The sequence below is a fragment of the Meles meles genome, chromosome 3 (genome assembly GCF_922984935.1).
Source record: "Meles meles chromosome 3, mMelMel3.1 paternal haplotype, whole genome shotgun sequence".
NCBI lineage: Eukaryota > Metazoa > Chordata > Mammalia > Carnivora > Mustelidae > Meles > Meles meles.
The window spans coordinates 140406689-140429675 of record NC_060068.1 but is presented as its reverse complement, the minus strand read 5'-3'; the positions used below and the strand labels follow the sequence as shown (position 1 = coordinate 140429675).

The window sequence follows — 22987 nt, the reverse complement described above, 5'->3', positions numbered from 1 at the left end:
GAAAATTCCTCCAAACACACCATACAGTCTTAGCCTCTATGCTCATTTGAAGAAACCAATCAGTGGGGCACTGGTTCAGACCACCCCAAATGTCTCTTTTCCCTAGCTGGTGCATGTTCTTTTATTTAGGTAGGATCCACATTTGATTGTGTTCCCATGCTCTCTGACACCCTCTTTTGGAAAAAATCTATTTTTTCAGCTTTCAAAAGTAATATATATTGTGAAACATTCAAGCATTACCGAAATATTTAATGTAGGAAATAAAAGTCCCCCATAGTCTCATTCTTAAGAGATAAAACAACTATGAACAGTTTTGGGTCCATTTCTCTAGACTTCTTTTTCCCCACAGAAAAACAATAAAACATTAAAAAAATAGAAATGAGATTTTACCGTACATCCTGTTTTGCTACTTGCTCTCCATATTCCCCCTCCATTTTAATCTTTTGTCCTGGATATTTTTTACTTTTCTGCATGGAATGAGGTCACCTGCCTGTGGCACTTCTTGGCCATGAGATTTTGGATGAATCATTCTACGCTCAGGGTTTCAGTTTCCTCATCAGTAAAAAGAAAGGGACTTTCCTCACCTGCCCATCTCCCTACAATAAGTCTTTTTTTGGTGAGATTTTATTTATTTATTTTAGAGAGAGTGAACAAGCATGGGTTGGGCGAGGGGCAGAGGGAGAGGGTGGGAGAAAATCTCCACTGAGTGCAGAGCCCAATGCAGAGCTCGATCTCATGATCCTGAGATCATGACCTGAGCTGAAATCAAGAGTCAGATGCCTAACGGATTGAGCCACCCAGACATCCCCCCACCCCCGACCATGATATAAGTCTTAAGGGAAATGACGTGTGCATGCGCAAGGATAGGCAGCCTGGGGTGGGCTCCAGTGGACCAGTCTCTGTCCCATCGTCGGATTTCCTGGGTTTGTAGTGGTGTCCATGACCTGACAATACATAGTTTCCCAAGTTGTTTATTTGTAGACCCCTCTAGAAGTTAAGCTGTATGAGAGCAGGGACTACATCTGTTCTGTTCATCACTGTATCTATCCCCAGAACTTAGAACAATTACTGCCTTATAGTAGGAATTCAATAAATATTTTTGGGGTAATAAGCAAGTTGTCCACTCTCAGGCGGGCTTCCAGTTGGTAAAAGACCCATTGGGAGGGAGCAGGGCAGAGCAGAACCAGGCTGAGCCTGGGTGACAGTGGATGGCTGGCCCCTCCAGTGTCCTTGACCTCCCCATCCTCCACCTTGCCAGTTCTGCAAGCCTTCCCCCTCTATTTGCAACATTCTCTCTTGGCACTCATTGCCACCGGGTGAATTAGTCATTCTTTGTGGCCCACTTGAAGTGTCCTGGCTCCTTCAACTTTGTGCTGTCTCCCCACCTCTGGGCAGAGTTAAATGGACTCTTCTTGATGCTCCCAAAATGCTCCACACATATCCCCTTCTAATAATAGTCCTCATGGTTTTCCTGCTTTTTACAATTTCTTTGTGCCATGTGTATGGCTAACACTCTGTACACCTTCTCCTATTGAAAACTTAGGGTGATTTTTTGAGGGTAGGGGAGTGGATCCTAATGATTGCCCTTTTACAGATGAGGAAAACTGAGGCTTAGAAATCTTAAGAACAGTCTTTGTCCTGGACCTACAGGTGTCAATTAAGTGGTATAACCTGGATTCCGAAATATATCTGACTGATTCATCAGAGTTTTTAACTGCTGGGTCTTCTATGAGCCAACTTAATTCAAGAATTATGCAATGACAGCTGGAAAGACCTATAGTCTTTACATGGTCCAGTCTTATTATAGGGATGGAAGAACCGAGACTCAGTTACAAAGTCAGAACAGGAATAGCAGGGGGAGGAAAATCCCGTTCTCATCTTCAGGATGTACAGTCTTGAGGCAGGGTGGGGGTTACACCTTTGATTGTAGCTTGTCACCCTCTTTTCCAGGAAGCATGGCTTTTTGTATTCCAAGGGATAGTCAACAAAGTCCTCCAAGCCCCTTCTCTCTAGAGATGATGCAGTCTTTGCTTGGCCCCATCAAGAGTTTCTCTTTTCTGCTAAATATTTTAGGTCACACCAAGAAAATGATCTCTAATGCTTTCTGCCCAATTAAGAACCACTGTAGGAAGATCACCTTGCCCTCCGGAAGGGGTCTCTCTGCAGACCTGGGTTGTGGTAGGAAGGAGCTTTATCTGTGATGGCGCAGGTGCGTTGAAAGGTCCAGAGTTTGAACATCCTCAGCCAGACAGAAGGGATGAAGCTGAGAAGCTCACCTCGCTGGCTACTGACCTAGGGCTGAGCTGCCCTGTCCAGCTGACTCTCACTGTGACTCATGTCTTGGAGCAGAAAAGGGTCACAGTGAGACACAGCAGTGTTTTGGGGTTGGCTGGTTGGAAGCCTTCCGGTCCTGGGCTTCTGCAGAGTCAATAAGAAGATGATGGGGGAGCAGGCCTGTGGGGACCAAGTAGTTCAACTTAATAGGACCTGAATACCCAATACACATGGTCACAGGGACGATGCTCTGTATGAGGAAGAAGTAGAACAAGTTGAAAACTCTGGGACGTGCCAGGGGGTATGTCTTAATCTTCTTGTTCCCCTTCCACATCATGTCCCATCATGTTCCTGGCCTTGGAAGGGCTTACAGTCCAGTAGGGCAGTAAGTAGGGCACCCAAATGCACGTAAGGCCTCTGTGAGTGACCTGAGTACAGAGAGTCATGCCTATACCTCCAAGGGTATTTAGGAAGGAGAGTCTACGGCCAGTTGGGAGATGGGGGCGTCCAGGGGCTGCCTCGCAAAGGAAGTGAGGCTAGAGCTGGACCCTGAGGCAGGGATAGGATCTGAGAATGGAAAAGAAACTGCGGTTCGTTAAGGGCTTATGCTATGTGCGGGAAAAGTGCATGAAAAGTCCCTTCGTTGACTTATTGGTACAGCTCTTATCTTCGGTTTTTAAGATGAGTGAACTGCCAAGATCATACAGCAAGGATGTGACCGAGGCAGGATTCAAAGTCAACGAGCTTGAATCCAGAGCTGGTTTCTGCCTTTCCAGCCAGAAATGAAGGGGAGGGTTTTTTCCTGGGTTTATGGAGAGATAGGGAACAGTGTGAGAACAGTACAGGGATGAGAATAATGCTCCTACTACAGAGACCAATGAGAAGTTCAGTTTAGTCTGGAATTTTGTTTGTGCAAAGGAAAGAGCTGGACATGGAGGCGGGGCTGTGTGGTGGCAAGTGGAGTTTTGTCCTGCTGAAACCTGGAACACTCAGCGAAGGGCACCACGAAAGCAGACGGGTGAGATAAATCTGTATGCACACTGACAACGTATTGCTGAGTGAAAAAAGGAAGTTGCACAACATGGTGTTTCATATAATCCCTTCTCTGTAAAACAGAAATAGTTCGCTTGTGTAGCCCAGCGGTTCAAGGCTCTTTGAAGCCAGACTGCTTGCATTTCAGTCCAGCCCTGCCATTTCCAAGGTGGGTAACCCGAGGAAAATGACTTACCCTCTCTGATTCCTCATCTGTAACCTCATCTCTACGATGGGACGGACGATGCTCTATAGGATTGTTCTGAAGCTTACGTAGCTTACTACACAGCTTGTAGAAAGATGTGAGGCACATAGTAAGCACTCGTGTTTTTGTCATTACGTTATTAAAATCATCTGGAAGGCTGAATATCAAACTGTTAAGTGATTTGCCCCATGGGGTAAGATTTCTGTGGATTTTAGTTCGAATCCCATTTTCCTATGTGGTTTAAATATTTTATAGCTAACCTGTAATGCTAATAATGTAAACAAACCAGCAAGTTTGTTTCCAGAGTTGATATTGGGAGACTTTGTTTGTATTGTAGTTGTTGTTCTAGTAGCAGCAGGCCTGCTATGGAAACACTTGGAGGTTTCCTAGTGTCTAGTGTCGCTCAGAGAGCTATTGAAAACAGGTGTCTGAGGGGCGCCTGGGTGGCTCAGGTCATGATCTCGGGGTCCTGTGATCGAGTCCCGCGTCGGGCTCTCTGCTCAGCAGGGAGCCTGCTTCCCTCTCTCTCTCTCTCTGCCTGCCTCTCTATCTACTTGTGATCTCTCTCTGTCAAATAAAAAAAAAAATTATAAAAAAAAAAAAGAAAACAGGTGTCTGAGACATCATTGTTCGGGCTTCCCTCGGGCCAGGTGTGGAGTGTCCCTCATGATTACACAGTAGAGCTGGCCTGGCCTTGCTCCCTGTCCCCATTCTGCTCCCGCCACCCTCGGCAGGCCTGGGCATGGTTTCTTGGATTAGAGATGTTCTGAGAAGCCCTTTGGCTGTGCTTCGGGAGTGGCAGATCTGGAACCCGTGGCAAGACCACCAATGCTGGAGCTTGCCTGCCTTTGGGAGACAAAGGGAAACTGTATTCTCAGTCTTGTGTGTTTGTGGGTTAGGATGTGACACTTTGGTGTGAGGACTAGGACTGGCAATTAACATTTTTTAGGGGCACCTGGATGGCTCAGTCAGTTAAGTATCTAACTCTTGATGTTGGCTCAGGTCATGATCTCAGGGTTTTGAGATGGAGCCCCTCACCAGGCTCCACGCTGAGCGTGGAGCCTGCTTAAGATTCTCTCTCTCCCTCTACCCCTCCCTGCCCCTGCTCACACACACTCTCTCTCTCTAAAAAAAAAATTTTTTTTTTTTTTTTAATGGGCTACATATCATGCTGCCTTTTTTTCTGGCCTCCCAGCCCAGGCAGAAATTGTCCTCCAGAACCTTCGAAGCTCTTCAAATCAAGCACTTTTGTTCATAAGGCAGGTGAAATGAAGAAGAAAGGTACTGTAGTGACTAGTCTGCTCTTCGAGCCCTGACCACATCCGTCTGTGATGGGGGCGGGAGGCAGTGCCATTCCCCTCCTCTGTGAAGGGTGAAGATCGAAAACTCGAAAACTCGCATCTATTTACCGATGTATATTAACTTTCTGACGATCTGGAACCACCTGAAAGAGATTAACCCTTGGTTATCTAGAGAGGGAAATTAATCTCCTTTCTACCTCTGTCTTCCTCGTCCACTTCAATCTCTTCTGTCCTCCTCCCTGGTTCTTTCTTGGAGTAATGATATCGGTGCAATTAAAAGAATGTTCTCCAATGTCAGCCTGGTTTTGAATTCCGACTTTGCCTCTTACTAGTTGTCTTACCTTGGGCAAATGACATAACCACTTTATGCCTCAGTTTTATCACCTGTAAATGGGAATAGAATAGTATTTATGTCCAGGGATTTTTGTGGGGTTATGAGACGAGGCACGGGACCTGACAGTCGATAAATGCTCAATAAATAGTAACAACTATTCTTAGTGCATTGTTGTGGCCCAGGTTGAGAGGAGCATCATGAGGCAGGAAGAAGGGAAGCTTCGGGAAGAAAGGAACATTAGCCTGCGGCATCTATTAGCATAAAAGATGCACATACTCCATGCCCCGAAATTCCATTTCTTGCTCTTGTAATCCACCTGGAAAAACATCACCCGTGTTCACAAAGATGTAGGTGCATTGTGACTGTTGCCACACTGATGTCAGTGGAAGATTTAGAAGGAAGTATAAATGCCCCTCAGTAGGGGGATGGCTGGAAAACGATGGGATATACGGGACATGGAATGCTCTGCGATAGTTAAAAGAATGAGGTGAAGCTCTGTGCCTCCATGGGTAAATCTTCCAAGACAGATTCCTCAAAATGATAGTATGTGTATACTCCAATAGTTAGCACACGCGTGTGTATCCATATACACACACACATACGTAGATGAATAAGAACTATCAAGTACAATACCCCTTAAAGACACAAAAGCTGGGATGGACCTGGAGTTCCTATCAAAGGGGATTTTTAGGTTGGAGTCTAGTATAAGATTTTTTAAAAAGGAATATATGCATATATTGTATAACTAAAAATGATCAAGAACAGAGAAAGGAATACCCATCTGGCTAGGAATCAGAAGAATATGGCTGTTAGACCAAAGGCCTGATGGAGAATCCCCAGATCTCTCATAGGCTTCTTTCCATCCTCCCCCTGCGGCCCACTGGAATGCAGGGAGGGGGCGCTCTTAGCCTGAGAAGTGCACCAGCTCACCGGACCTCCAGCTTTAGGAGTGTGTGTGTGTGTGTGTGTGTGTGTGTGTGTGTGTGTGTGTAGTCTTAGGCAAGTCACTTCCCCAAACCGCAGTTTTCTCAGCTCTAAAATGGGAATAGCAACCACTGTCTTCTATCTATTTTTTAAGGAGACTGGGAAGCTCATATGGGGTCGTGAGTGTGAAACACTCGATCAGGTGTCAAGCGCTCATGGAAGGGAGTGTGGCAAGTCTGCCTGGCCACCAGGGTTGCTGCGGCCAGTGCTGCATTCCCCACCAGCCGGGCAGTGCTGCAGAACTGAGCAATAAACACGCAGCTCTCCAAGGCCAAAGATCATAGTGGTTACTTTATTTGATGTCTAAGATAATAATGTGCTTTGCGGAAAGGATAACAGGTTGAAGGGGGTAAAGAAGAAGGAAGGACGTGGTCACGAGATCAGACAGATGGGAGCAGGGGGCAAGACTCTCTGACCATCTGGGAGTCCCAAACGGGACCCAGTTATGTGGAGCTGAAGAGTGCGATGTGCACAGGGGGACTGTCAGTGATAAACCACAGATTTCCTCCTTCTGAACACAGTGATCTATGATCTGTCTCCTCCATCGGTCCCGACAGACTCTCACCGCTGTGTCCTCGGGCCCCACAGGGCTGGGATTCATAGCCCATTCCTCAGGTGCCCTTTCTCCTTACCTAACTTCGCATGGTCGGAGTTCCCAGCTTCATTAGAACTCCAGGGCCCAGACCACCAGTTTGGGAATGGGGATAGCTCTCTGAGGAAGACTTCTTGAGGTGTGTGTCTGTACTTATGAGGGAGGACAGCGTGTGAGAGTGCCAAAGGCAGAAAGGGCAGTGGCAGAGTCGCAGGCACACCACCCTTAGAGACGCCATGCAGGCAAATCAGTTTAGGGGCGAACAGAACTGTGCAGGACCTGGGGAGCTCTGCCATTCACTCTATGACCGTAAGGAAGTCATTTTTCCTATCCTCATCTGCAGAATCAAAGGGTTTAATCTGTGTCAGGGGTCCCCAGGCAGAGTCACTTAGAGCCCTACTACCCAAACCTTGGGTCCGCGGAAGCATCAGCACCCCCTGGGGGCTGTTAGAAGCGCAGCCTCTCTGGCCCCGCCCTGGACATCCTGAGTCTGAATCAGCATCAGTGAGATTCTCAGGTGATTCATACACGCTGAAGTTTGAAAAGCACTGATTTAGAGACTCTGGCTAACATTACAGGCTTCTGGGTCCCCCTCCTGAGAGATTCTCATTCAGTAGTCTAGTACGGTGGCAACCCCCTTACAGCTAGATTTGAGAGCTGCTGAATTAACAGAACTGCCTAAGTCTCCGCGATTCTGTTGGTACTTAAAACACTTTGAAGGAACCTGTGATTCTCTGGGGGTGAATGGGTGGGAAATCTCCGGGAAGGGAGCAGAGGCTTATTCCCTAGGTGTCTGTGGGTTGCCCAGTGTGCAAGGCAAGAGAGAACGCTGCCCATTTCACGGCTGCGATTAATGACTGTCAGCGGCTCCCTGTTAAGATGGTAAACTCATTTAGCAACGGATACTGAGAAACAGCCGAATCCAAAGGCAGAGAGTGGTAATCTAATTGCACTGAATTAGCCTCAGGAGACTCGGACAATATCAACTTCAGAAAACCACAAAGGGATCCTTTATAAGGAGTTTCCAAAGCTTTGGGGCCTCAGCACCTCTCATCAGGGCTTGAGTTACAAAACAGAGATGCTAAGCCCCTCTCCTCAGCATCTCAGGCCATTGTTCCCTTCCAGTGTGCTTTCTGCATGAATTTGCTGGCTGGCCCCATGGTGTTTTCAGTTGTGTGTTAGACTTAGCGGGGGTTGGTTCAGGAGGGACAGCAGGGGTTCAGGGCTAAGAGGCCTCCAACCATACCGGCCACTGGTTCTGTGAACACCATCCATGTCTATGGAATTTTCTGGAGACCAGTGCACTTTCTAAGTGGTCTTTTTGGCTGGCTCTGACATTTTTTTATTTTTGAGGTCCTTCTCATTTCTTAATACCAGCCTCTTACATAACCAGGTGATTTCCTTTTCAGAATCTTTTTTTGCATCTTGTGTGTATGTGTGTGCATGCATACGCATGCTCATGTTCATTGCCCATTTTATCCATCACCGATCCATTTTAAAGAAGGAAAAGGGAGGAATGAAAGAGTGTTTATGGCATGACCCAGAGTGCTTACAAGGATGGGATGGTCATTTGGGGGTCAGGAAAGGAGGGAATAGAAGTATCGTGAAGATTTGTCTCTGACCTGCATTCATTTACTTTAATGCAGTAAATTATAAATCTCAACCCACAAAAGCAGCTTGAATTTCTTCTACAGCCTTCCTGGGAGGTGGATTTCTCTGACTTCATACCTCCAGTGACAGGGACCCTTACTACCACTGAGGCAGCCCATTGCAACACTTGGCAGGTCTGCTAGAAAGTTCCAAATTAATTGAACTAGAATGTGTGTGTGTACATTAAAATAATTATCTATCAATTTGCTCTAGTTCTTCTCTTGGAGCTATATAGAATAAATCAAATTTAATGTTTCTCAAATGGGGGTCCCTGGATATCTAGGGGGTTCATGAAATAGTAATGAGGATTCAGAATCCATCTTAAACATTTCAGAGACTCTAACAAATTGCATATTTACTTCTGACAAAGCTCTATGGACTCACTAAAAAGCATCACGTGTCTTTACTTCTGTTTTCTTTTAGGTCAACTCAGTGTGATGACATCGCTTATACCGTAACATTCAGTATTTCTGGCAGTTATGTATACCTCTGAATAACAAAGATGGGGAAAATAAGTTAATGATGAATGGGATTTGGCAAACAAAATTTTAAAAACATAGCTTTTATGGGGAAGGAAAAAACCCAGACGGAATCCCTGGTGTAAATACAGCAACTTTGGGTCTCTTTCTCATGCCACTGCTCAGCTCTATGGGGATCGTGATCAAGCACCATGTTTTCTCATCGTCCAAAGTGCTTCCTGGGGAAACAGACATATTTATGCGATTTGCCAGTAATCTAGGGTATCACTATCTAGGGTGGGATAACCCGCCAGAGTGAAGTTGCTCAAAGAGATCCTCAATTCTTTCAGATTTTTGAGCCCAAATATAATGCAATGTTGCTATTTCTTAGAATGATTGAAATACGCAGCAGTATTTATAACCAAAACTATTCTATCATGGAGGAGATTGGAAGAAGATAATCTTTAACTGGCACGGTTAAAAGTGATTTTAGAGAGAGTGATTTCTTGAGTCCCTTCATTTTACAGCTGGGGAAACTAAGGGCCAGAGAAGTCACATAACCCTCTCAAGGTCATGGGACTAGCTAAATTCTGGATCCCGGGTCTCCTGCCCTTTGGGTCAAGGCCTCTTTGCCTAAAGCAGCAGAAAACCTGCAGCACAGCATCAAGATGGCCAGGCGGGAGACAACGCCGTCCATCTTAAACATCATTCTGGCTTCTGCCAGCTGATGAAGGAAATAAAGTTAATGACACCCACATAAATGTGATGCTGTCGCAAGATGCGTACACAGGCTGTCTGGAGAGAAGCTCTGCGGGCCCCCTGAAGAAGGAAAAAGATTTTTAATGTAGATTTAAAGGGGACAGTGTCTCCCTTTTCTGCAAGGACAGGGACTCTGGCATCTTTTACCTGTGTCCCCTCCGCAGAGTGCCTGGTTTTAGGACCGGATACATCCACACATAATAAATAGATGCCTGGTGAAGAAAGGGAAGCAGTGCCGGCACTGAAGCAGATTCATTTTGAGCCCTTGTAGGTATGGGCCTCTGAAGACCTTATCCCAGGGTGGAGGGAACTTAGAGGTGTTGGAATCAGTCATCTGAATTGATGGGAGAGCACAATGAGTCCCCATGACGCAAAGAGTCTTGTCAAAGCCATGCTGCAGGATGGGGGCAGTGCTGACTTTAGAACGGGGGCTTTTCAAATCACAGCCCAACTGCTCCCTCCACTGTGCCACATGTTTGCAATCTCTTTCATAACAAGTTGGCCTCAAGAATAAATATTCTAAATATCCCCTGATAGGTCATCACCAGTTTTGCGAACATGCAGAAGTTACGTGCCCATTCATAACTCTGTTTACCAGCCTAGGGTCCTTGTCTAAGCCTAGGGTCCTTGGGAATAAAAAACGCGATGCTTTCTTTTCTCCTACTCAAGCTTTCTAAGCTCCGGAAGAGGGTAGACCAACATTTTGATTGGCCCCTGTGCAAACTTGCCCAGGAAATTTCTTTCCTTAGGAAAAGAATCCTTGGTCCATTCCAGAAGCTCCTAGACACTCTGCAGTGCCCAAAATGCAGCAGGAAAAATTTGAGGGGAAATACATTTATGCTACCAGGAGGAAAAGATTGAGGTGGTCATCCGCTCCCCTTGGGCAGCTTGGAGACTGAGAAGCCAGAGGGGTCACCTCAAAGGAAAACTCATTCACCTGGTTTTCCAGGACGATATGAGGCAGTCTATTTGCCATGTTTCTTTTGACCCGAGTGTGAATAGAAACATCTTTCCTTCAAGGTTTTAGTGACCTTTCTTAGTAACTATGTGCCATATTCAGCACAAAACCCTGTGCAAGGAAGCATCTACTGGGCTGGCGGGTGGAAGTGGCCCATAAACAGGAGCTGATCCTCTTCTGGTGAAACCAGCCATGGATTAGACTTGGTATATCTCCTCTACCTTTATTCCCTTTGCAGGCATGAGCTAGGTCCCTTTTTGCTTCATTGGAGGTGCTTTGAATATTTCTTGAGCATTTTCTTAAGGAAACTAGAATTTTTTCTTCATTATAATTAGTATATCAAAAGAGCAGATTAAATATTTGGTCATTCTATAGTGGTGGTTGTCAACTGCGATAATTTTTGCACCCCAATCCCTACTGCAGGATTTTTGGCAGGGTCTAGAGACATTTTTGTTGTCATGACTCGGGGTGGAGGGCTGCTGCTGGGCCACAGTACTGCTGAACATGCACAGGACAGCCCTTCTAACAAAGACGATCTGGTTCAAAATGTCAGTAGGGCCGAGACTGAGAAACACGTTATATGTTATGAGTCTATTTGCATTACTCATAAGATAAGACATTTGGGGGTCTTCCTGGGCCCTTCTAGCCATAACGCACTGTAAAGGCTCTGGGAATCAAAGCAAGTTCCCTTTGGCTTGAAAAGCGTGTTTGAAAGGAATGTGCTTCTACCATAAAAAAACCCATATCTATTATTTTTGACCAGTCTGGATATAAAGCCCCATCTCCAACTGAAAATAAAGAGACAAAATTAGGTTACTGAATCCTAGAATGTCACTCATGGAATTTTAGAACCATAAGCTTTTCAAATACCAGAGCAGGAACTTCAGCCAAATCACCTCATTTTCCTTATGGGGTCACAGTTGAGGAGCACTGCAATGCTGTGTGCCCCCCAGAACCCTATGTCTCTCTCCCCTCAGCTCTGTCTAAGTCCTCAATTTGTTCTCTCTGTTGGCACCATCTGAGATTTCTGGCTCACTTCGATTGTTGTTTTGTGGTACCGTCATTGTTGCCATTGTGCTGGTTAGGTACTGATGCAGCGGTACTTCTATTATTGATGGCCTTTCCTTTTCTAGCGCCCAAATTTCCTCAACAAGGTGAGCAGCTGGCATCATTTAATCTAAGGAATACCTGGGTGCCTGAAATGATTGGACCGGCTCCTTCCAGCATGAGTGCCTGCCTGCCCATTGGGGGAGAAAGGGTTATTCACATGGAACCTGCTAGGGAGCTGCCCCTCCCCATTTACCCCCACATACAATTCTATTGAGTCCCCAGATTTTAATGCTTCTGCATTTTCACGTAAAATTTAAAAAATGAGAGAGTTAGAAATGAAAGTGCCAATTACACAAAGATAATACTTTCTCTCCTTTTGACCTTTTCCCCCCCATCTCTCTGAAAAATTTCTGAGGGTATTTCCCTAGTACAATTCCTAGTTTTATTATTTTATGTTTCAGAACATTTCTGAAACAACATTTACTCCTCACATGATGTAGCCATTCCTGTATCTTGAAAGCGCAACAGTACCAACCTCTTCCCAGCTCTCCAGAGTTATGACTCTTCTTTCCTTATAAACACAGAATCCCATACACATTTGTAGTTTAGATATGCCTTGACACACGTAGGGAAAGAAGATGTAGAGTGAGGCTTCCTAACGGGCCACCACCAGTTTACTTAAAGAATTAGCATGGTGGATTCATAGTGTTACCAAAATGATTACAATGCAATCCTTTTAAACTGTGTCTCCCTTTTGTGAAAGACAATGTCAGGGAGAAGAAAATCAAACATGAGGAAAAAAGCAATCGTGTGTGTGAGTATGGGGGGTGATGTGCTTGGTCCTATTAATTTGCTCTTTAATCTTTCTGGTTCAGTTCTGTCTCAGTAAGCCAAACAGAGCACCAATTTGCATACAAATATTACCAAGTACCCCACCTCCACAGGATTTTACAGTTCTGTATGTATGTAGAGGAGAAAGGATTTGATACTGTTAAGAGGATACTTCCTGCCCTTTCCCCCATAAAGTAGCTACATTTCACTACAATTCACAAGGCCCTGGATTGTTGCACTTTTTTGATTCTGACTCCCTGACTATTTGCATTCTGAGCTGTGGGCAGGACTCTGGCCTATCAAATAATTATTTGAACTGGAGATTAGAAGCTTTAGCATTGGGTATCTCAGGGAAGGAGGGGGTCTTTTCTTTATCTCAAGAGAAAGATATGAAGAGTGGTTCACATATAAACCCTTACAATCTGGGGTCTGGGGAAGGTGTCATTCATTTAATAAACCAATGACAGGTTAGTCAAACCAACAATTCATATGCAGAATTCTCTACAATGTTAAAAGAAAAACCAAGAATTAGTTGTCGGTTTATGATGGGAGAGAAAAATATTTGGTGATTACTTATTTTTAAAAATAACCTAGAGTGGGTTTTTCAAATGGCTGTTAATACAATGCCATGGTAAAACATGAGAGGCAGGTATCTAAAATGAGGAAGATTAATGATTCCTGCGGGTCATGGAAGAACAAAAATTTTTTTCAATTCATATAAGTGGAATTTATCATAACCACCTCTGACGATGGCTGATTCACCGACTTACAAAAGGACTATCTATTTCAATGCTTCCTGAAGAGGTGATTTTTCACTTTTCACTTGTATTAACATAGAATGCTAAGCCTGTATGCAGAAAATCTTAACCTGGGAGATAACGGGTGAGGGAACTCAGCCCCAGACTGAGGGACAGACATAAATCAAGCAAAACAAACAAGAATTGTCCAATGGTTCAGGAGCTGCAGATAACAAAGTAGAGTTTGAAAAGGTGAGTGGGTGAGAGGAGGGAGTCAAAGTTTCAAAAGGGAAATGTTTCCCAGGATCTGTTCCTAAGTAAATCCACGCTGCACCCAAGTTCAGGGCTTTACAACCAGAGGTCATAACACTATTGTTTCCAAACACTAAACCTCAGCACTACCCCCCCCCCGCCCCGCAGAAAAAGAAAACAACAACAAAAAAGGAGAAAAAAATAAAATGTTCTGTGTCCAGCAAGTTCTAGTGCAACCTTCCCCGTCACCGCTAGTTGTCACTTGGCTCCCAGACGGGAGAGCTGAGGTTTTCGGCACTGCGGTTAGAGAGAATGCAGTCCTAATTAAACTGAGTAACTCCTAAAGCTTCCCCTTAAAGTCCTCAGCCCAGTGAGAGCCAATATGCAGAGGGGCTGGGGGCCAGTGATGGGGTGGGGGTATAGCAGGTGGAAGGACAAACGAATCACAAAAAACGCAAACAGCTGCCAGAGCAGCGACTGTCTCAGACCTCCACGCACAAGCCAGACACCCTGCGGGCGGGGTGGGGTGGGGGAGCGGGGAATGGAAAGACCCGATTGCAGCGGTGTACAACAGCCCCCTTCCCCACAAATGAGGGGATCACGGACAGAGTCAGCCTCAGTGCTCCTTTCCCCCGTTTCCATTACAGCGATGTGGTCAGTAGAAAATTGCATACCTGAAGAATACAATGGTCTCCCAAAGGTAGAGTCGAAGAGTATTGAAGCTGTACATTTTTCAGGTCCTTGTGCTTTGTAGTCCACGAGTTATGGGGGCAAAAATGTTTCAAATTGGCACGTACAAAACCAGCGAGTGCTATTGAAAAAATAATCTAGATGCTAAGAGGAGGTGGAAAACCGGGGCGCGGAGGAAGAGCCCCAGGGGAAATTGGAAAGAGGGGTCTGTAGGTACCACGGACAGAGGCAGCCGCGAAGCGTTTCAGCACCACGGAGAGCGTCCAGCCCTGCTTTTCAGGAGTGCGAAGAGTATTGCTGTTTGTTAAACTCCAGCTTGTCTGTTGGCTCCCTGCGGCGCTGGGGAGGCACGTTTGGGGGTGGGTATATTTTCTTTTTTACCCCTGTTTTTCTGTTTAAACGGCTAGCTCCATGCAAGGGAAAAAAAAATCTCTGAGGCGATCAGAACGCTGGCCTCGGACTGTTAGGTTCGGCGAGCATCTTGGGCAGAGAGAGCTGGGCTTTATGCCTCTGGGCTGGCCTGAGGGGGTTAGGGGCGAGGGGAAGGGATTGACGGTGCTGCCTTCAGTTAAATCCTGGAGAATGTGCCAGGCTGGCGCATCGCGACCGAGTCCCGGAATCTCGTTTCCCTGTCTGCGTGCCGGTCTGCTGTCGCCTTGCGATCCCTGTTCTCTGGTCCCCGCCGAATAAGTTATGATCGTTGCAGGAAAGGTGTCCCATTGCTCGGGGCTGCAGGCGTGAGAGAGCTCAGGGCAAGTTTCAGGGGCTGCCGGGGTCCATGGCGACTCCGCGGGGCTCAGTAGCCCAAGGCTTCAGATGCATCTCGATTTTCTGAGCTCGCCCATCTTCCTCTGGCCAGGACTCCTTCAGATCTTCAGACTTTCTTACTGCATTAATTTAACAAACTGGTGGCATGGGGGTTGGAGGCGGGGTGGGGGGGCGGGCGAAGGCCGATGGGAGGGGGTGGAGACGAAAAAAGGGGGGGGGGAAACTCCTTAGTATCTTCAAACCCTCCCACTAGAGGTGCTCATTGGCCCGCGGCTGCAAAAACCAGATCTTTTCTCAGTGTTTGGCCAATCGCGTATAAGACTCTGGGTTGAGTTTAACGCTTAAAGTGCTGGACAAGATCCCTGTCTCTCTTTTCCTTTGCAAGCGGGCAATGGGGTGGGGGAGATTATGGAGTTAATCTCTCGAGGGCTGTCAAAATATTGCCACGATATTTAAAGGATGTACCTATATGTGAGTAAAACAAACACCACAGGTCCCAGTTCGAACCTGTGTCTGGTTCTTCTTAAAAGGGAAGAGCTGAACCACATCCGTGACTTTCTTTAGCGCTCTGAAGTTATAATATTTGGTACAGAAGTGAAGGAGAGGTTTCGAGAAAAAGCCTGGTCCATAAAAGCCCCCTCCTGTTCCCCTGGGCCACTGCAGGAGAATTTCCTTGAGCACTGTCCAGGGTCAAGAGAGAGCAGCCCTGGCCTCACTGCTGGGCCCCCTGGGGGAGATAAGGAAGATATTCCCCCTTCCAACTGGACAGGAGACACTTTTATTTACCTGTCACAAGCTGGGGCAACAGAGCCTAAGAGAACTGTGTCTTGTTCCCAAATGATTGAGCCAAGCTGTACACACAGGTATTTAGTACTTAACCACTCCTACTCTCTTTTTTCCCCAGCCTCCTGCTTCTCTGTTTCCCACCTTAGCTGAGTCTCAGAAACCAGCTATACATTTCACTCTAGAGCCCAGCTGGGGAGGTGGAGTTAATCAGATTTTCCCCAAGCTACCAGACTTTAGTGGATTAATAGCTTCTGCAGGATTTTCCGGCTGATTTGAACTGGCTGGGACTCTGGGGTCTCTCCCTCCTAACCTAGAGAGTGGGGTCAACCCTTCCCTCTTTCTCAACAGTTAGGAACTCCTTCTTTTGAGGTTTTGGAGGTTGGTTCTCCCTACAGTCGTTCTTAACAGCCCAGCTGTCTCAAGCCCCGGCCTTCTCCCAAAGAAGTCTAGAAAGCTTCGTTCACCAGTCTCCTACCAGCAGGGATCTCCCCACCTCCAACCTCCATGCCACTGTTATGACACAGCCGACCTTACTCTCTTTTATTGGCTTCCACACACCAGAACAGTGATGGGCTGCTTAGAATTTCCCGGAGTTTCTGAGTAGTGACTGAAAAGGGCTTTGAAGGTGGTTATTCATGAGTCTTATACACATTTATATTATCTGTCTATCTATATCTATTGCTAACATTTATTAGCATGCCTTTTATCGATCAGGTACTAATATGCACTTCACATAATCTCATTTACTTCCCACGGTAATACCTTGAGGTAAATATTATCTTTGTGCATGTGTTTGTGTATATGTGTGTGTACATTTGTGAGTAGCTTGGGCAAGACAAACATGTATATTTCTGTATATACAAATTGATTTGTGATTTGGTATCCACCCGAAATTCTGAAGCAAATGGACAGTACACATGTGTATTTGTACATTTGTGCTTATAAATGGGTCTCTGTCCACATGGACATACATATATGCAGCTACTTGTGTCATTGTTATACCCCTGAAGATTCTAAAACAAACTGTGATGTCACAACTTTGTCTTTGTTCTTTACCTGGCTAGGAAGCAAGTGGATAAAGTGTGTGGAAATTACTTTTTCTTTTCCTTCAAGGGACACTGTGTGTGTGTGTGTGTGTGTGTGTGTGTGTGTGTGTGTTGTTGTTGTTGTTGTTGTTGCTGATGTAGGTGTGACTGGCTCCAAGGCTTTGAGCTGTGCAGGAGAGGAGGATATTTAGTACCCGGGGGCCCCTGTTTTCTAGTAGGCTTCTGTTTACACTGAGTCTGCTACTTTTACTTAATCAGCATGCATGAAGTAAGAGTGTGCCAAGCATTGGGGGTCCGCCAATACGTAAGATGAACAATACTCTGAACCTCCTTGACATGAAATCACTTTAGAGGTTCAGTGGGAAAATTCCTCATCATTGGGAATCTACAATTTTTACCCCAGATCTCATATATTTCTTATGCCTATAAGCAGTATACTTGGATGTTTCAACCTTGTGTAGGTCGCTATTGAAATACCTGTGGGCTTGGAGGTCAGAGATTTGTGTTCTTATTTTATCTCTGCCTCAAAAAGGCTGGATGATGTTGAATAAATGACCAAATCTCTTTGGGCATAAGTCACACAGGGAGAGTAGCATCCATTCTTCTCATCACAAGAAGCTGCGTAGAAGATATGGCATTCCCGTCTAATCTTACTATGACTACCAAGCTTTGAAATAGAAATCTCAATGAAATGGAATGGATTGGCTCCAGCAGATGGTCCATTTTGTAGTGGTAAGTATTCTGTGTAGCTTAATTCCAATACTTGGGTGGCCCCTTATAGGTAGTCAGATTTGAGCTCTTCTGATTATGAATACATTTTGACCTACACCGAGACTTAGTTTATTCCTAGAGGCGATTCATGCTTTAATTTCATTCATTCATTCATTCATTCAGAATTTACTCTGTGTCAATCATTATTCTAGGCATTGGAGATATAGCAGGAAACAAGACAGGTAAAGATCCCTATTCTAATGGAGTTTATCTTCCAGCAGAGGGGAGAGAAGACAAAAAGGTAAATTATGATGCATTAGGCAATCATAAGGTTTAAAGAGAAGAAAGCAATCTAAGGGGAGAAAGTGATATAGAGGTACTATTTAATATAGGGTTGTCAGAGCAGAGAGTGCTTTCTGAAAAGAAGATATTTGAACAGAGGAAAGAAGGAAGTGAGGGAATGAGCCATGTGAACCTCAGGGAGGGGAAGGAGAGCTTTCCAGGTGGCGAGGGAGCAGACATAAAGACCCTGAGAGGGGAATATGTTTTGAGTGTGCAGGAAACAGCAAGGAGGCCAGTATGCCTGGGTGGAATGAATGAAGGTGAGAGTCCTGGCCAAGGAGGTTAGCGAGTCCTTGGGGGAGAGGCCAGGCCCTGTCTCCAGAGCACAATAAGGACTTTGGGTTTTATTTTGAGTGAAACCCTTTTGGAGGGTTTTGAGTAACAAGATCTGACTTAACATTTTAACAAGATTCATCTGGCTACTATGTTTAGAGTAAGATGTGTAGGGACGGGAGGGGAAAATGAAAACAGGAGACTAGTTAGAAGCTACTGAAAAAAGTCCATGTGAGAGATTCTTAGAGACGGTTCTTGTTCCACAATGTATTTATAGAAGAAGAGAATGATATACAGAGAGGTTAAGTGACTTACCCCTTAGACTAGTAGTAGAGTTGGGATAAGAATGCAGGTACCTAATTATAGCTAATGGGTCTTTCCACCATTTTTTGCTCCAACTAAAATGAAGGGCATGGAGAAAGAAGGTAAAGGAAATCTACAAAGGAAGAGACTTCATCTGGCTTGTTACCAATACATGTCTAGCAGCATGTAGAGTGCCCAGCACATAGGAGGAGCTCTGTAAATATTTCTTGCAAGGATGAATGAGTGAATAAATGAAGGAAGAACAAGAAGATTCAGGCAGTGGGCCTGAAGAGAGAAAGAGGAAGGACTAGTGTTAATCAGGTGAGATTATGCAGGCCTGAACCTGCTAATGTAATTAACACAATGCCAAGCCTCTGCCCATAATGACATTCACAGAGGAGAATGCTGGATGTTTCAATACTGCTTTGACAGGCTTTAGTGATACTTTGTAAAGAGAGATGGATATTCCGAGGAATTGAGCAGCTTGCCTAATTGTGCTGAAGTATTTTGATGAATACAGGTCTTCAAATGGTACTATGGAAGAACCTTTCGTCCAGGGGCTGGGAGGCTTACTGCCAGCCTTTCCTAACCCAATTTAGAGAATGAACTTGCTACTTTTTTTTTTTTTAATTCCAGAGCAATAGTATGCCCTTTGTGCTTTAAAGATGGGACCTCAGAACTACTTGGGAAATCTCAGTGACACTAGGAGAATTTTAAGTCATAAGCAGTGGATGCTTAAAATATCGAGGGACCTTTCCTCTTATTTTCCACCAAGAAGTCCAGGAATTGGAATGAACTGGCTCAATAAGATATCCCTACAATAAGGTATCCCTACAAAGCTGAGTCTAGAATGCAGGACTCCTGTCTCTCAAGTCCTGGTTCCCAACACCTTCATTTGGAGACCTAAAATAAGAAGAGGAGGTAGGATCAGTGAAGAAGAAATGCCTCATATCAGGACTGATCAGCCCCTGGCTTTCTGCCCAGAGACTCCCCCAAGTTAGTTCTGTAGCCAAATCAATACGCGTGCACTGGGCTCTAGTGGCTTGATGCCCATGTGAGACTTTAGGATCCCCTGTGCTGCTTTCCCATCTTCCCATCACACCATCTTTGTCTCTTTTTTCCTACTTTCTTCTTAGCCTATCCTTAACTCTTATTTCACGTTTATTAAATCAGTTCCGCTTATTGGGTCTCTCACTGCCTCCACAAGGAGTTTTGGCATTAAGAAGTTTTGGCAGAAGATATGTGGGTTTTTTTTTTCTTTCTCTTCTGAGTTTTCACTCAGTGGTTCATTCCTTTAAAAAGTATATGTATTTTGGGGGTGCCTGGGTGACTCAGTGGGTTAAAGCCTCTGCCTTCAGCTCATGTCATGATCCCAGGGTCCTGGGATCGAGCCCTGCATCGGGCTTTCTGCTCAGCAGGGAGCCTGCTTCCCGCTCTCTCTTTGCCTGCCTCTCTGCCTACTTGTGATCTCTACCTGTCAAATAAATAAATAAAATCTTTAAAAAATTAAAATAAAAAGTACATGTATTTTGAACACTGGCTGTGTGTCTGACACTGTGCTGAGGTTTTACATCTCTGAGAAAAGCATTGTTCATTGGGTTTTTAACAAATGTTTATTAGCTACCTTCTCTGTGCTAGGAGCTATGGCAAATGGGTCACAATCAGTGTTGGTTGAAGGAAGGAGGAGGTGATACAGAGAGATTCTTGTATTGCATATTTAAAAATCATTTAAATTGGAAATACACCTATATAAAGTGCATAAGTTTTGTTAAATTACTGACAAAATGGATGCTATCTATATCATGACACAGAACATGGCCAGCACTCCAGAAGGCTGCCTCATATCCCCTCCCAGTCATTTTATGCCAAAGATAGCGACGATTCTAATTTCTATTACTTCCATTTTGCTTGTGTTTTGGCAAAATGAAATAATCTTCATTTGTGAGAGGGATTAACCTAGAACTTAAAAATGTCGTTTTCAGGTTTTGGTAGAAAGATTGTGGTGGCCTCATCACAAATGTTTTCTCTTTTCTCTTCTTTAGAAACATCTACTTAAGGTGATGTTACTTGTTTTTTAAATGTTTAGTAGTGTTCATTGGTGAAGCCATTTGGGCCTGGAGCTTTCTTAGAGGAAAGTTTTTATTTACAGATTCAATTTATTTAATAGATATAAGACTGTTAAGATTGTATATTTCTTCTTGGGTAGTTTTAGTAAGTTGTACTTTTCTAGGCTCTTGTCACTTAGTATAAATTTTCATATTTACCTGCATATGATTGCCATAATCCTCTTATTTTGTTAGCCTATAGAATCTGTAGGGATGTCTTCTTATCTATTTGTCATAGGATAATTTGTACTTTCTTTTTTCTTGATTATAACCATTTTATTGGTCACTTCAAATTACCAGCTTTAAAACTTTTTCTATATTACAAATTTGTTTTCTATTCTTTCTTTTTTACCCCTCCTCTCAATTTATGCTTTTTTTTTTTTTTTTTGCTTGTTTAATTTGTTTCTTTTTTTTTCTGGCTTCTTGAAAGGGATGCTTAGATAATTGATTTTTAACCTTTCTTATTTTCTAATATACATTTAAGACTTTGTCTTTTCTCCTGAGCTGTCTTGAGATGCATCCCACAAGTTATGTTTTCAGTATTATTCAGTTCAAAATATTTTCTAGTATCCTCTTGCTTTATATTTTGATTCTTAGAGGTATTTGGAAATATACTTTTGATTATGTCATTCCATTCTTTTCTGCCTGATATAATATCTTTGAAAAGTCAGCTAGAGGCTTTATTTTTGATCCTTTAAGGAATGCATCTTTGTTTTCTGGGGGTTTTTAGTATTTTACTTACTTTGGTTTTATCAGTTTTATATCATGTACCTGCATTTGTTTGTTTGCTTTTATCCCTAGGAGTCAAACCCTAGTTTAATTAATAATTTTGTGTGTGTATACATATACATATATTTTATTGAAGTAGAGTTGCCACAAAATGTTACATCAGTTTCAAGTTCACGGCATCATGATTCAACAAGTCTATATGTTATGCTGTGTTCACAAGTGTGGCTACCATCTGTCACCATGCAACACTGTTACAATGCCATTGACTATATTCCCTATGCTGTACCTTTCATCCCTGTTGAATACTATTTTAGAACCACACAGGAAATATTGAGTAAAGGTTTATGCTGAACTTCCCTGATAGACATTTTCTCATGGGGATCTATGTAATGGGTTATATCAGTCCCATTAGCCACATTCATGCCATTCACAAAGGATGTACAAATTGTGTCATTTTGTTGAAGAGTCAAGTTTGAAAATAGCAATCTTTCTATTCTTTCTGCTTTTAGAGCAATTTTCAAAACATATTTAGTACGCTCCCAGCCCATAATTGTTTGATTAAGTGTTTCTTCTAAAAATAACTTTGAGCAAAGGAATCATTTACTTTACACTTATTAAAAAACAGAACTCATGCATTTTCTCCACTGTTCCATGGAGGGAAAAACTGGTTCAGTCAAACAGATATAGTAGAAAGTATGTTTTCCATTTTGGCTTCTCTGTTTTAATGACCAGAGCAAATCCTTTGTCATTTTCACCTTGTTTAGACACAGCGGTATCAGTATCCTTTTCTTCCTCTGAATCTTGATCTGGCATCCAACACTGATATTTTATTTTATTTTATTTATTTAATTAACATATAATGTATCCAACATTGATATTTTAGATCCAAAGTTGGACTATTTCAAAGCTTGGAGGATCCTTTCTTCCAACACTGCTGGTGGGATTTTCCTTCCAGGAGCACACACTCCCATCAAACAGACGTGTCCAAGGCCTCTTCCAGGCCTGCCAGGTGCCACCCGCTGCCAGGTCCTAGCCCAGAGGGGGCCTTCCGCCCACTGTCCACAGCTACCTCCACTCCCAGGGGTCCACGGTGGCTGCCGGGGTTTCACGTTCTTTGTGAATATCCCTGCTGAGACTCCCATAGCTCTTTCAAATTTGTGTCTTGATGCAGTTCATCCGTAGTCAGTATTTCTTTCATTATTGTTCCCTCATTCTCTCTCCTCCACTAGAATCCCAATTACATATAGGCTAAGGCCTTTTTGTGATATTTTATGCCACTTATTTCTATTCTTCCCCACTCCACCCCTTTCTCTGAATCTGCCTGGATCTTTTCTACTCTTTTCACTAATCGTGTCTTCTGCTGTGTTTAATCTGGTTTTACACTTACATACTGAATTAATTTCAGTTGTTTTAATTTTCAGGCTAGCTAGCACTTTCACTTCTTTTTTCTTTTTAGAAAATAGATTGCAACACGGTGGAGAAATTTCTCATCTTTTCATCTATTTTCTGGAACATAATCATCATAATTATTTTAAAATTCCTGCCTGAGAATTTTAGAATCTGGGCTACCTACTGTTATCTCTCTATTGCCTGATATTTTAAAATTGGATTTTGATCATTTGTATCTGTTTACTATCATGCCTAGTTATTTTTGTAGCAAATACTTCAAATTATATATGAAAAATTACACTGGCTCGGAATCATGTTATCTTCTAGGAAGATTACATTTCCTTCAGGTTGGCAGAGTGTGGACAGATCACCTTGATTCAACCATGCATTGAGAGGATTTCAAACTTTGTTTCAGGCTTTGTAAAGAG

At 43.8% G+C, this 22987-nt stretch overlaps 1 protein-coding gene across 2 annotated transcripts in view; it reads right to left on the bottom strand.

Moving 5' to 3' along the window:
• GLRA1 (glycine receptor alpha 1) overlaps nt 1–14147 on the bottom strand; it is an 80365-nt gene extending 66218 nt beyond the window's left edge. For both annotated transcript variants that reach the window (XM_046000255.1, XM_046000256.1), the window contains exon 1: nt 14092–14147. In XM_046000255.1, the coding sequence (XP_045856211.1) occupies nt 14092–14147 (56 nt within the window). The remainder of the gene's footprint in view (nt 1–14091) is intronic.
• Between the last annotated feature and the right edge of the window lie 8840 nt (nt 14148–22987).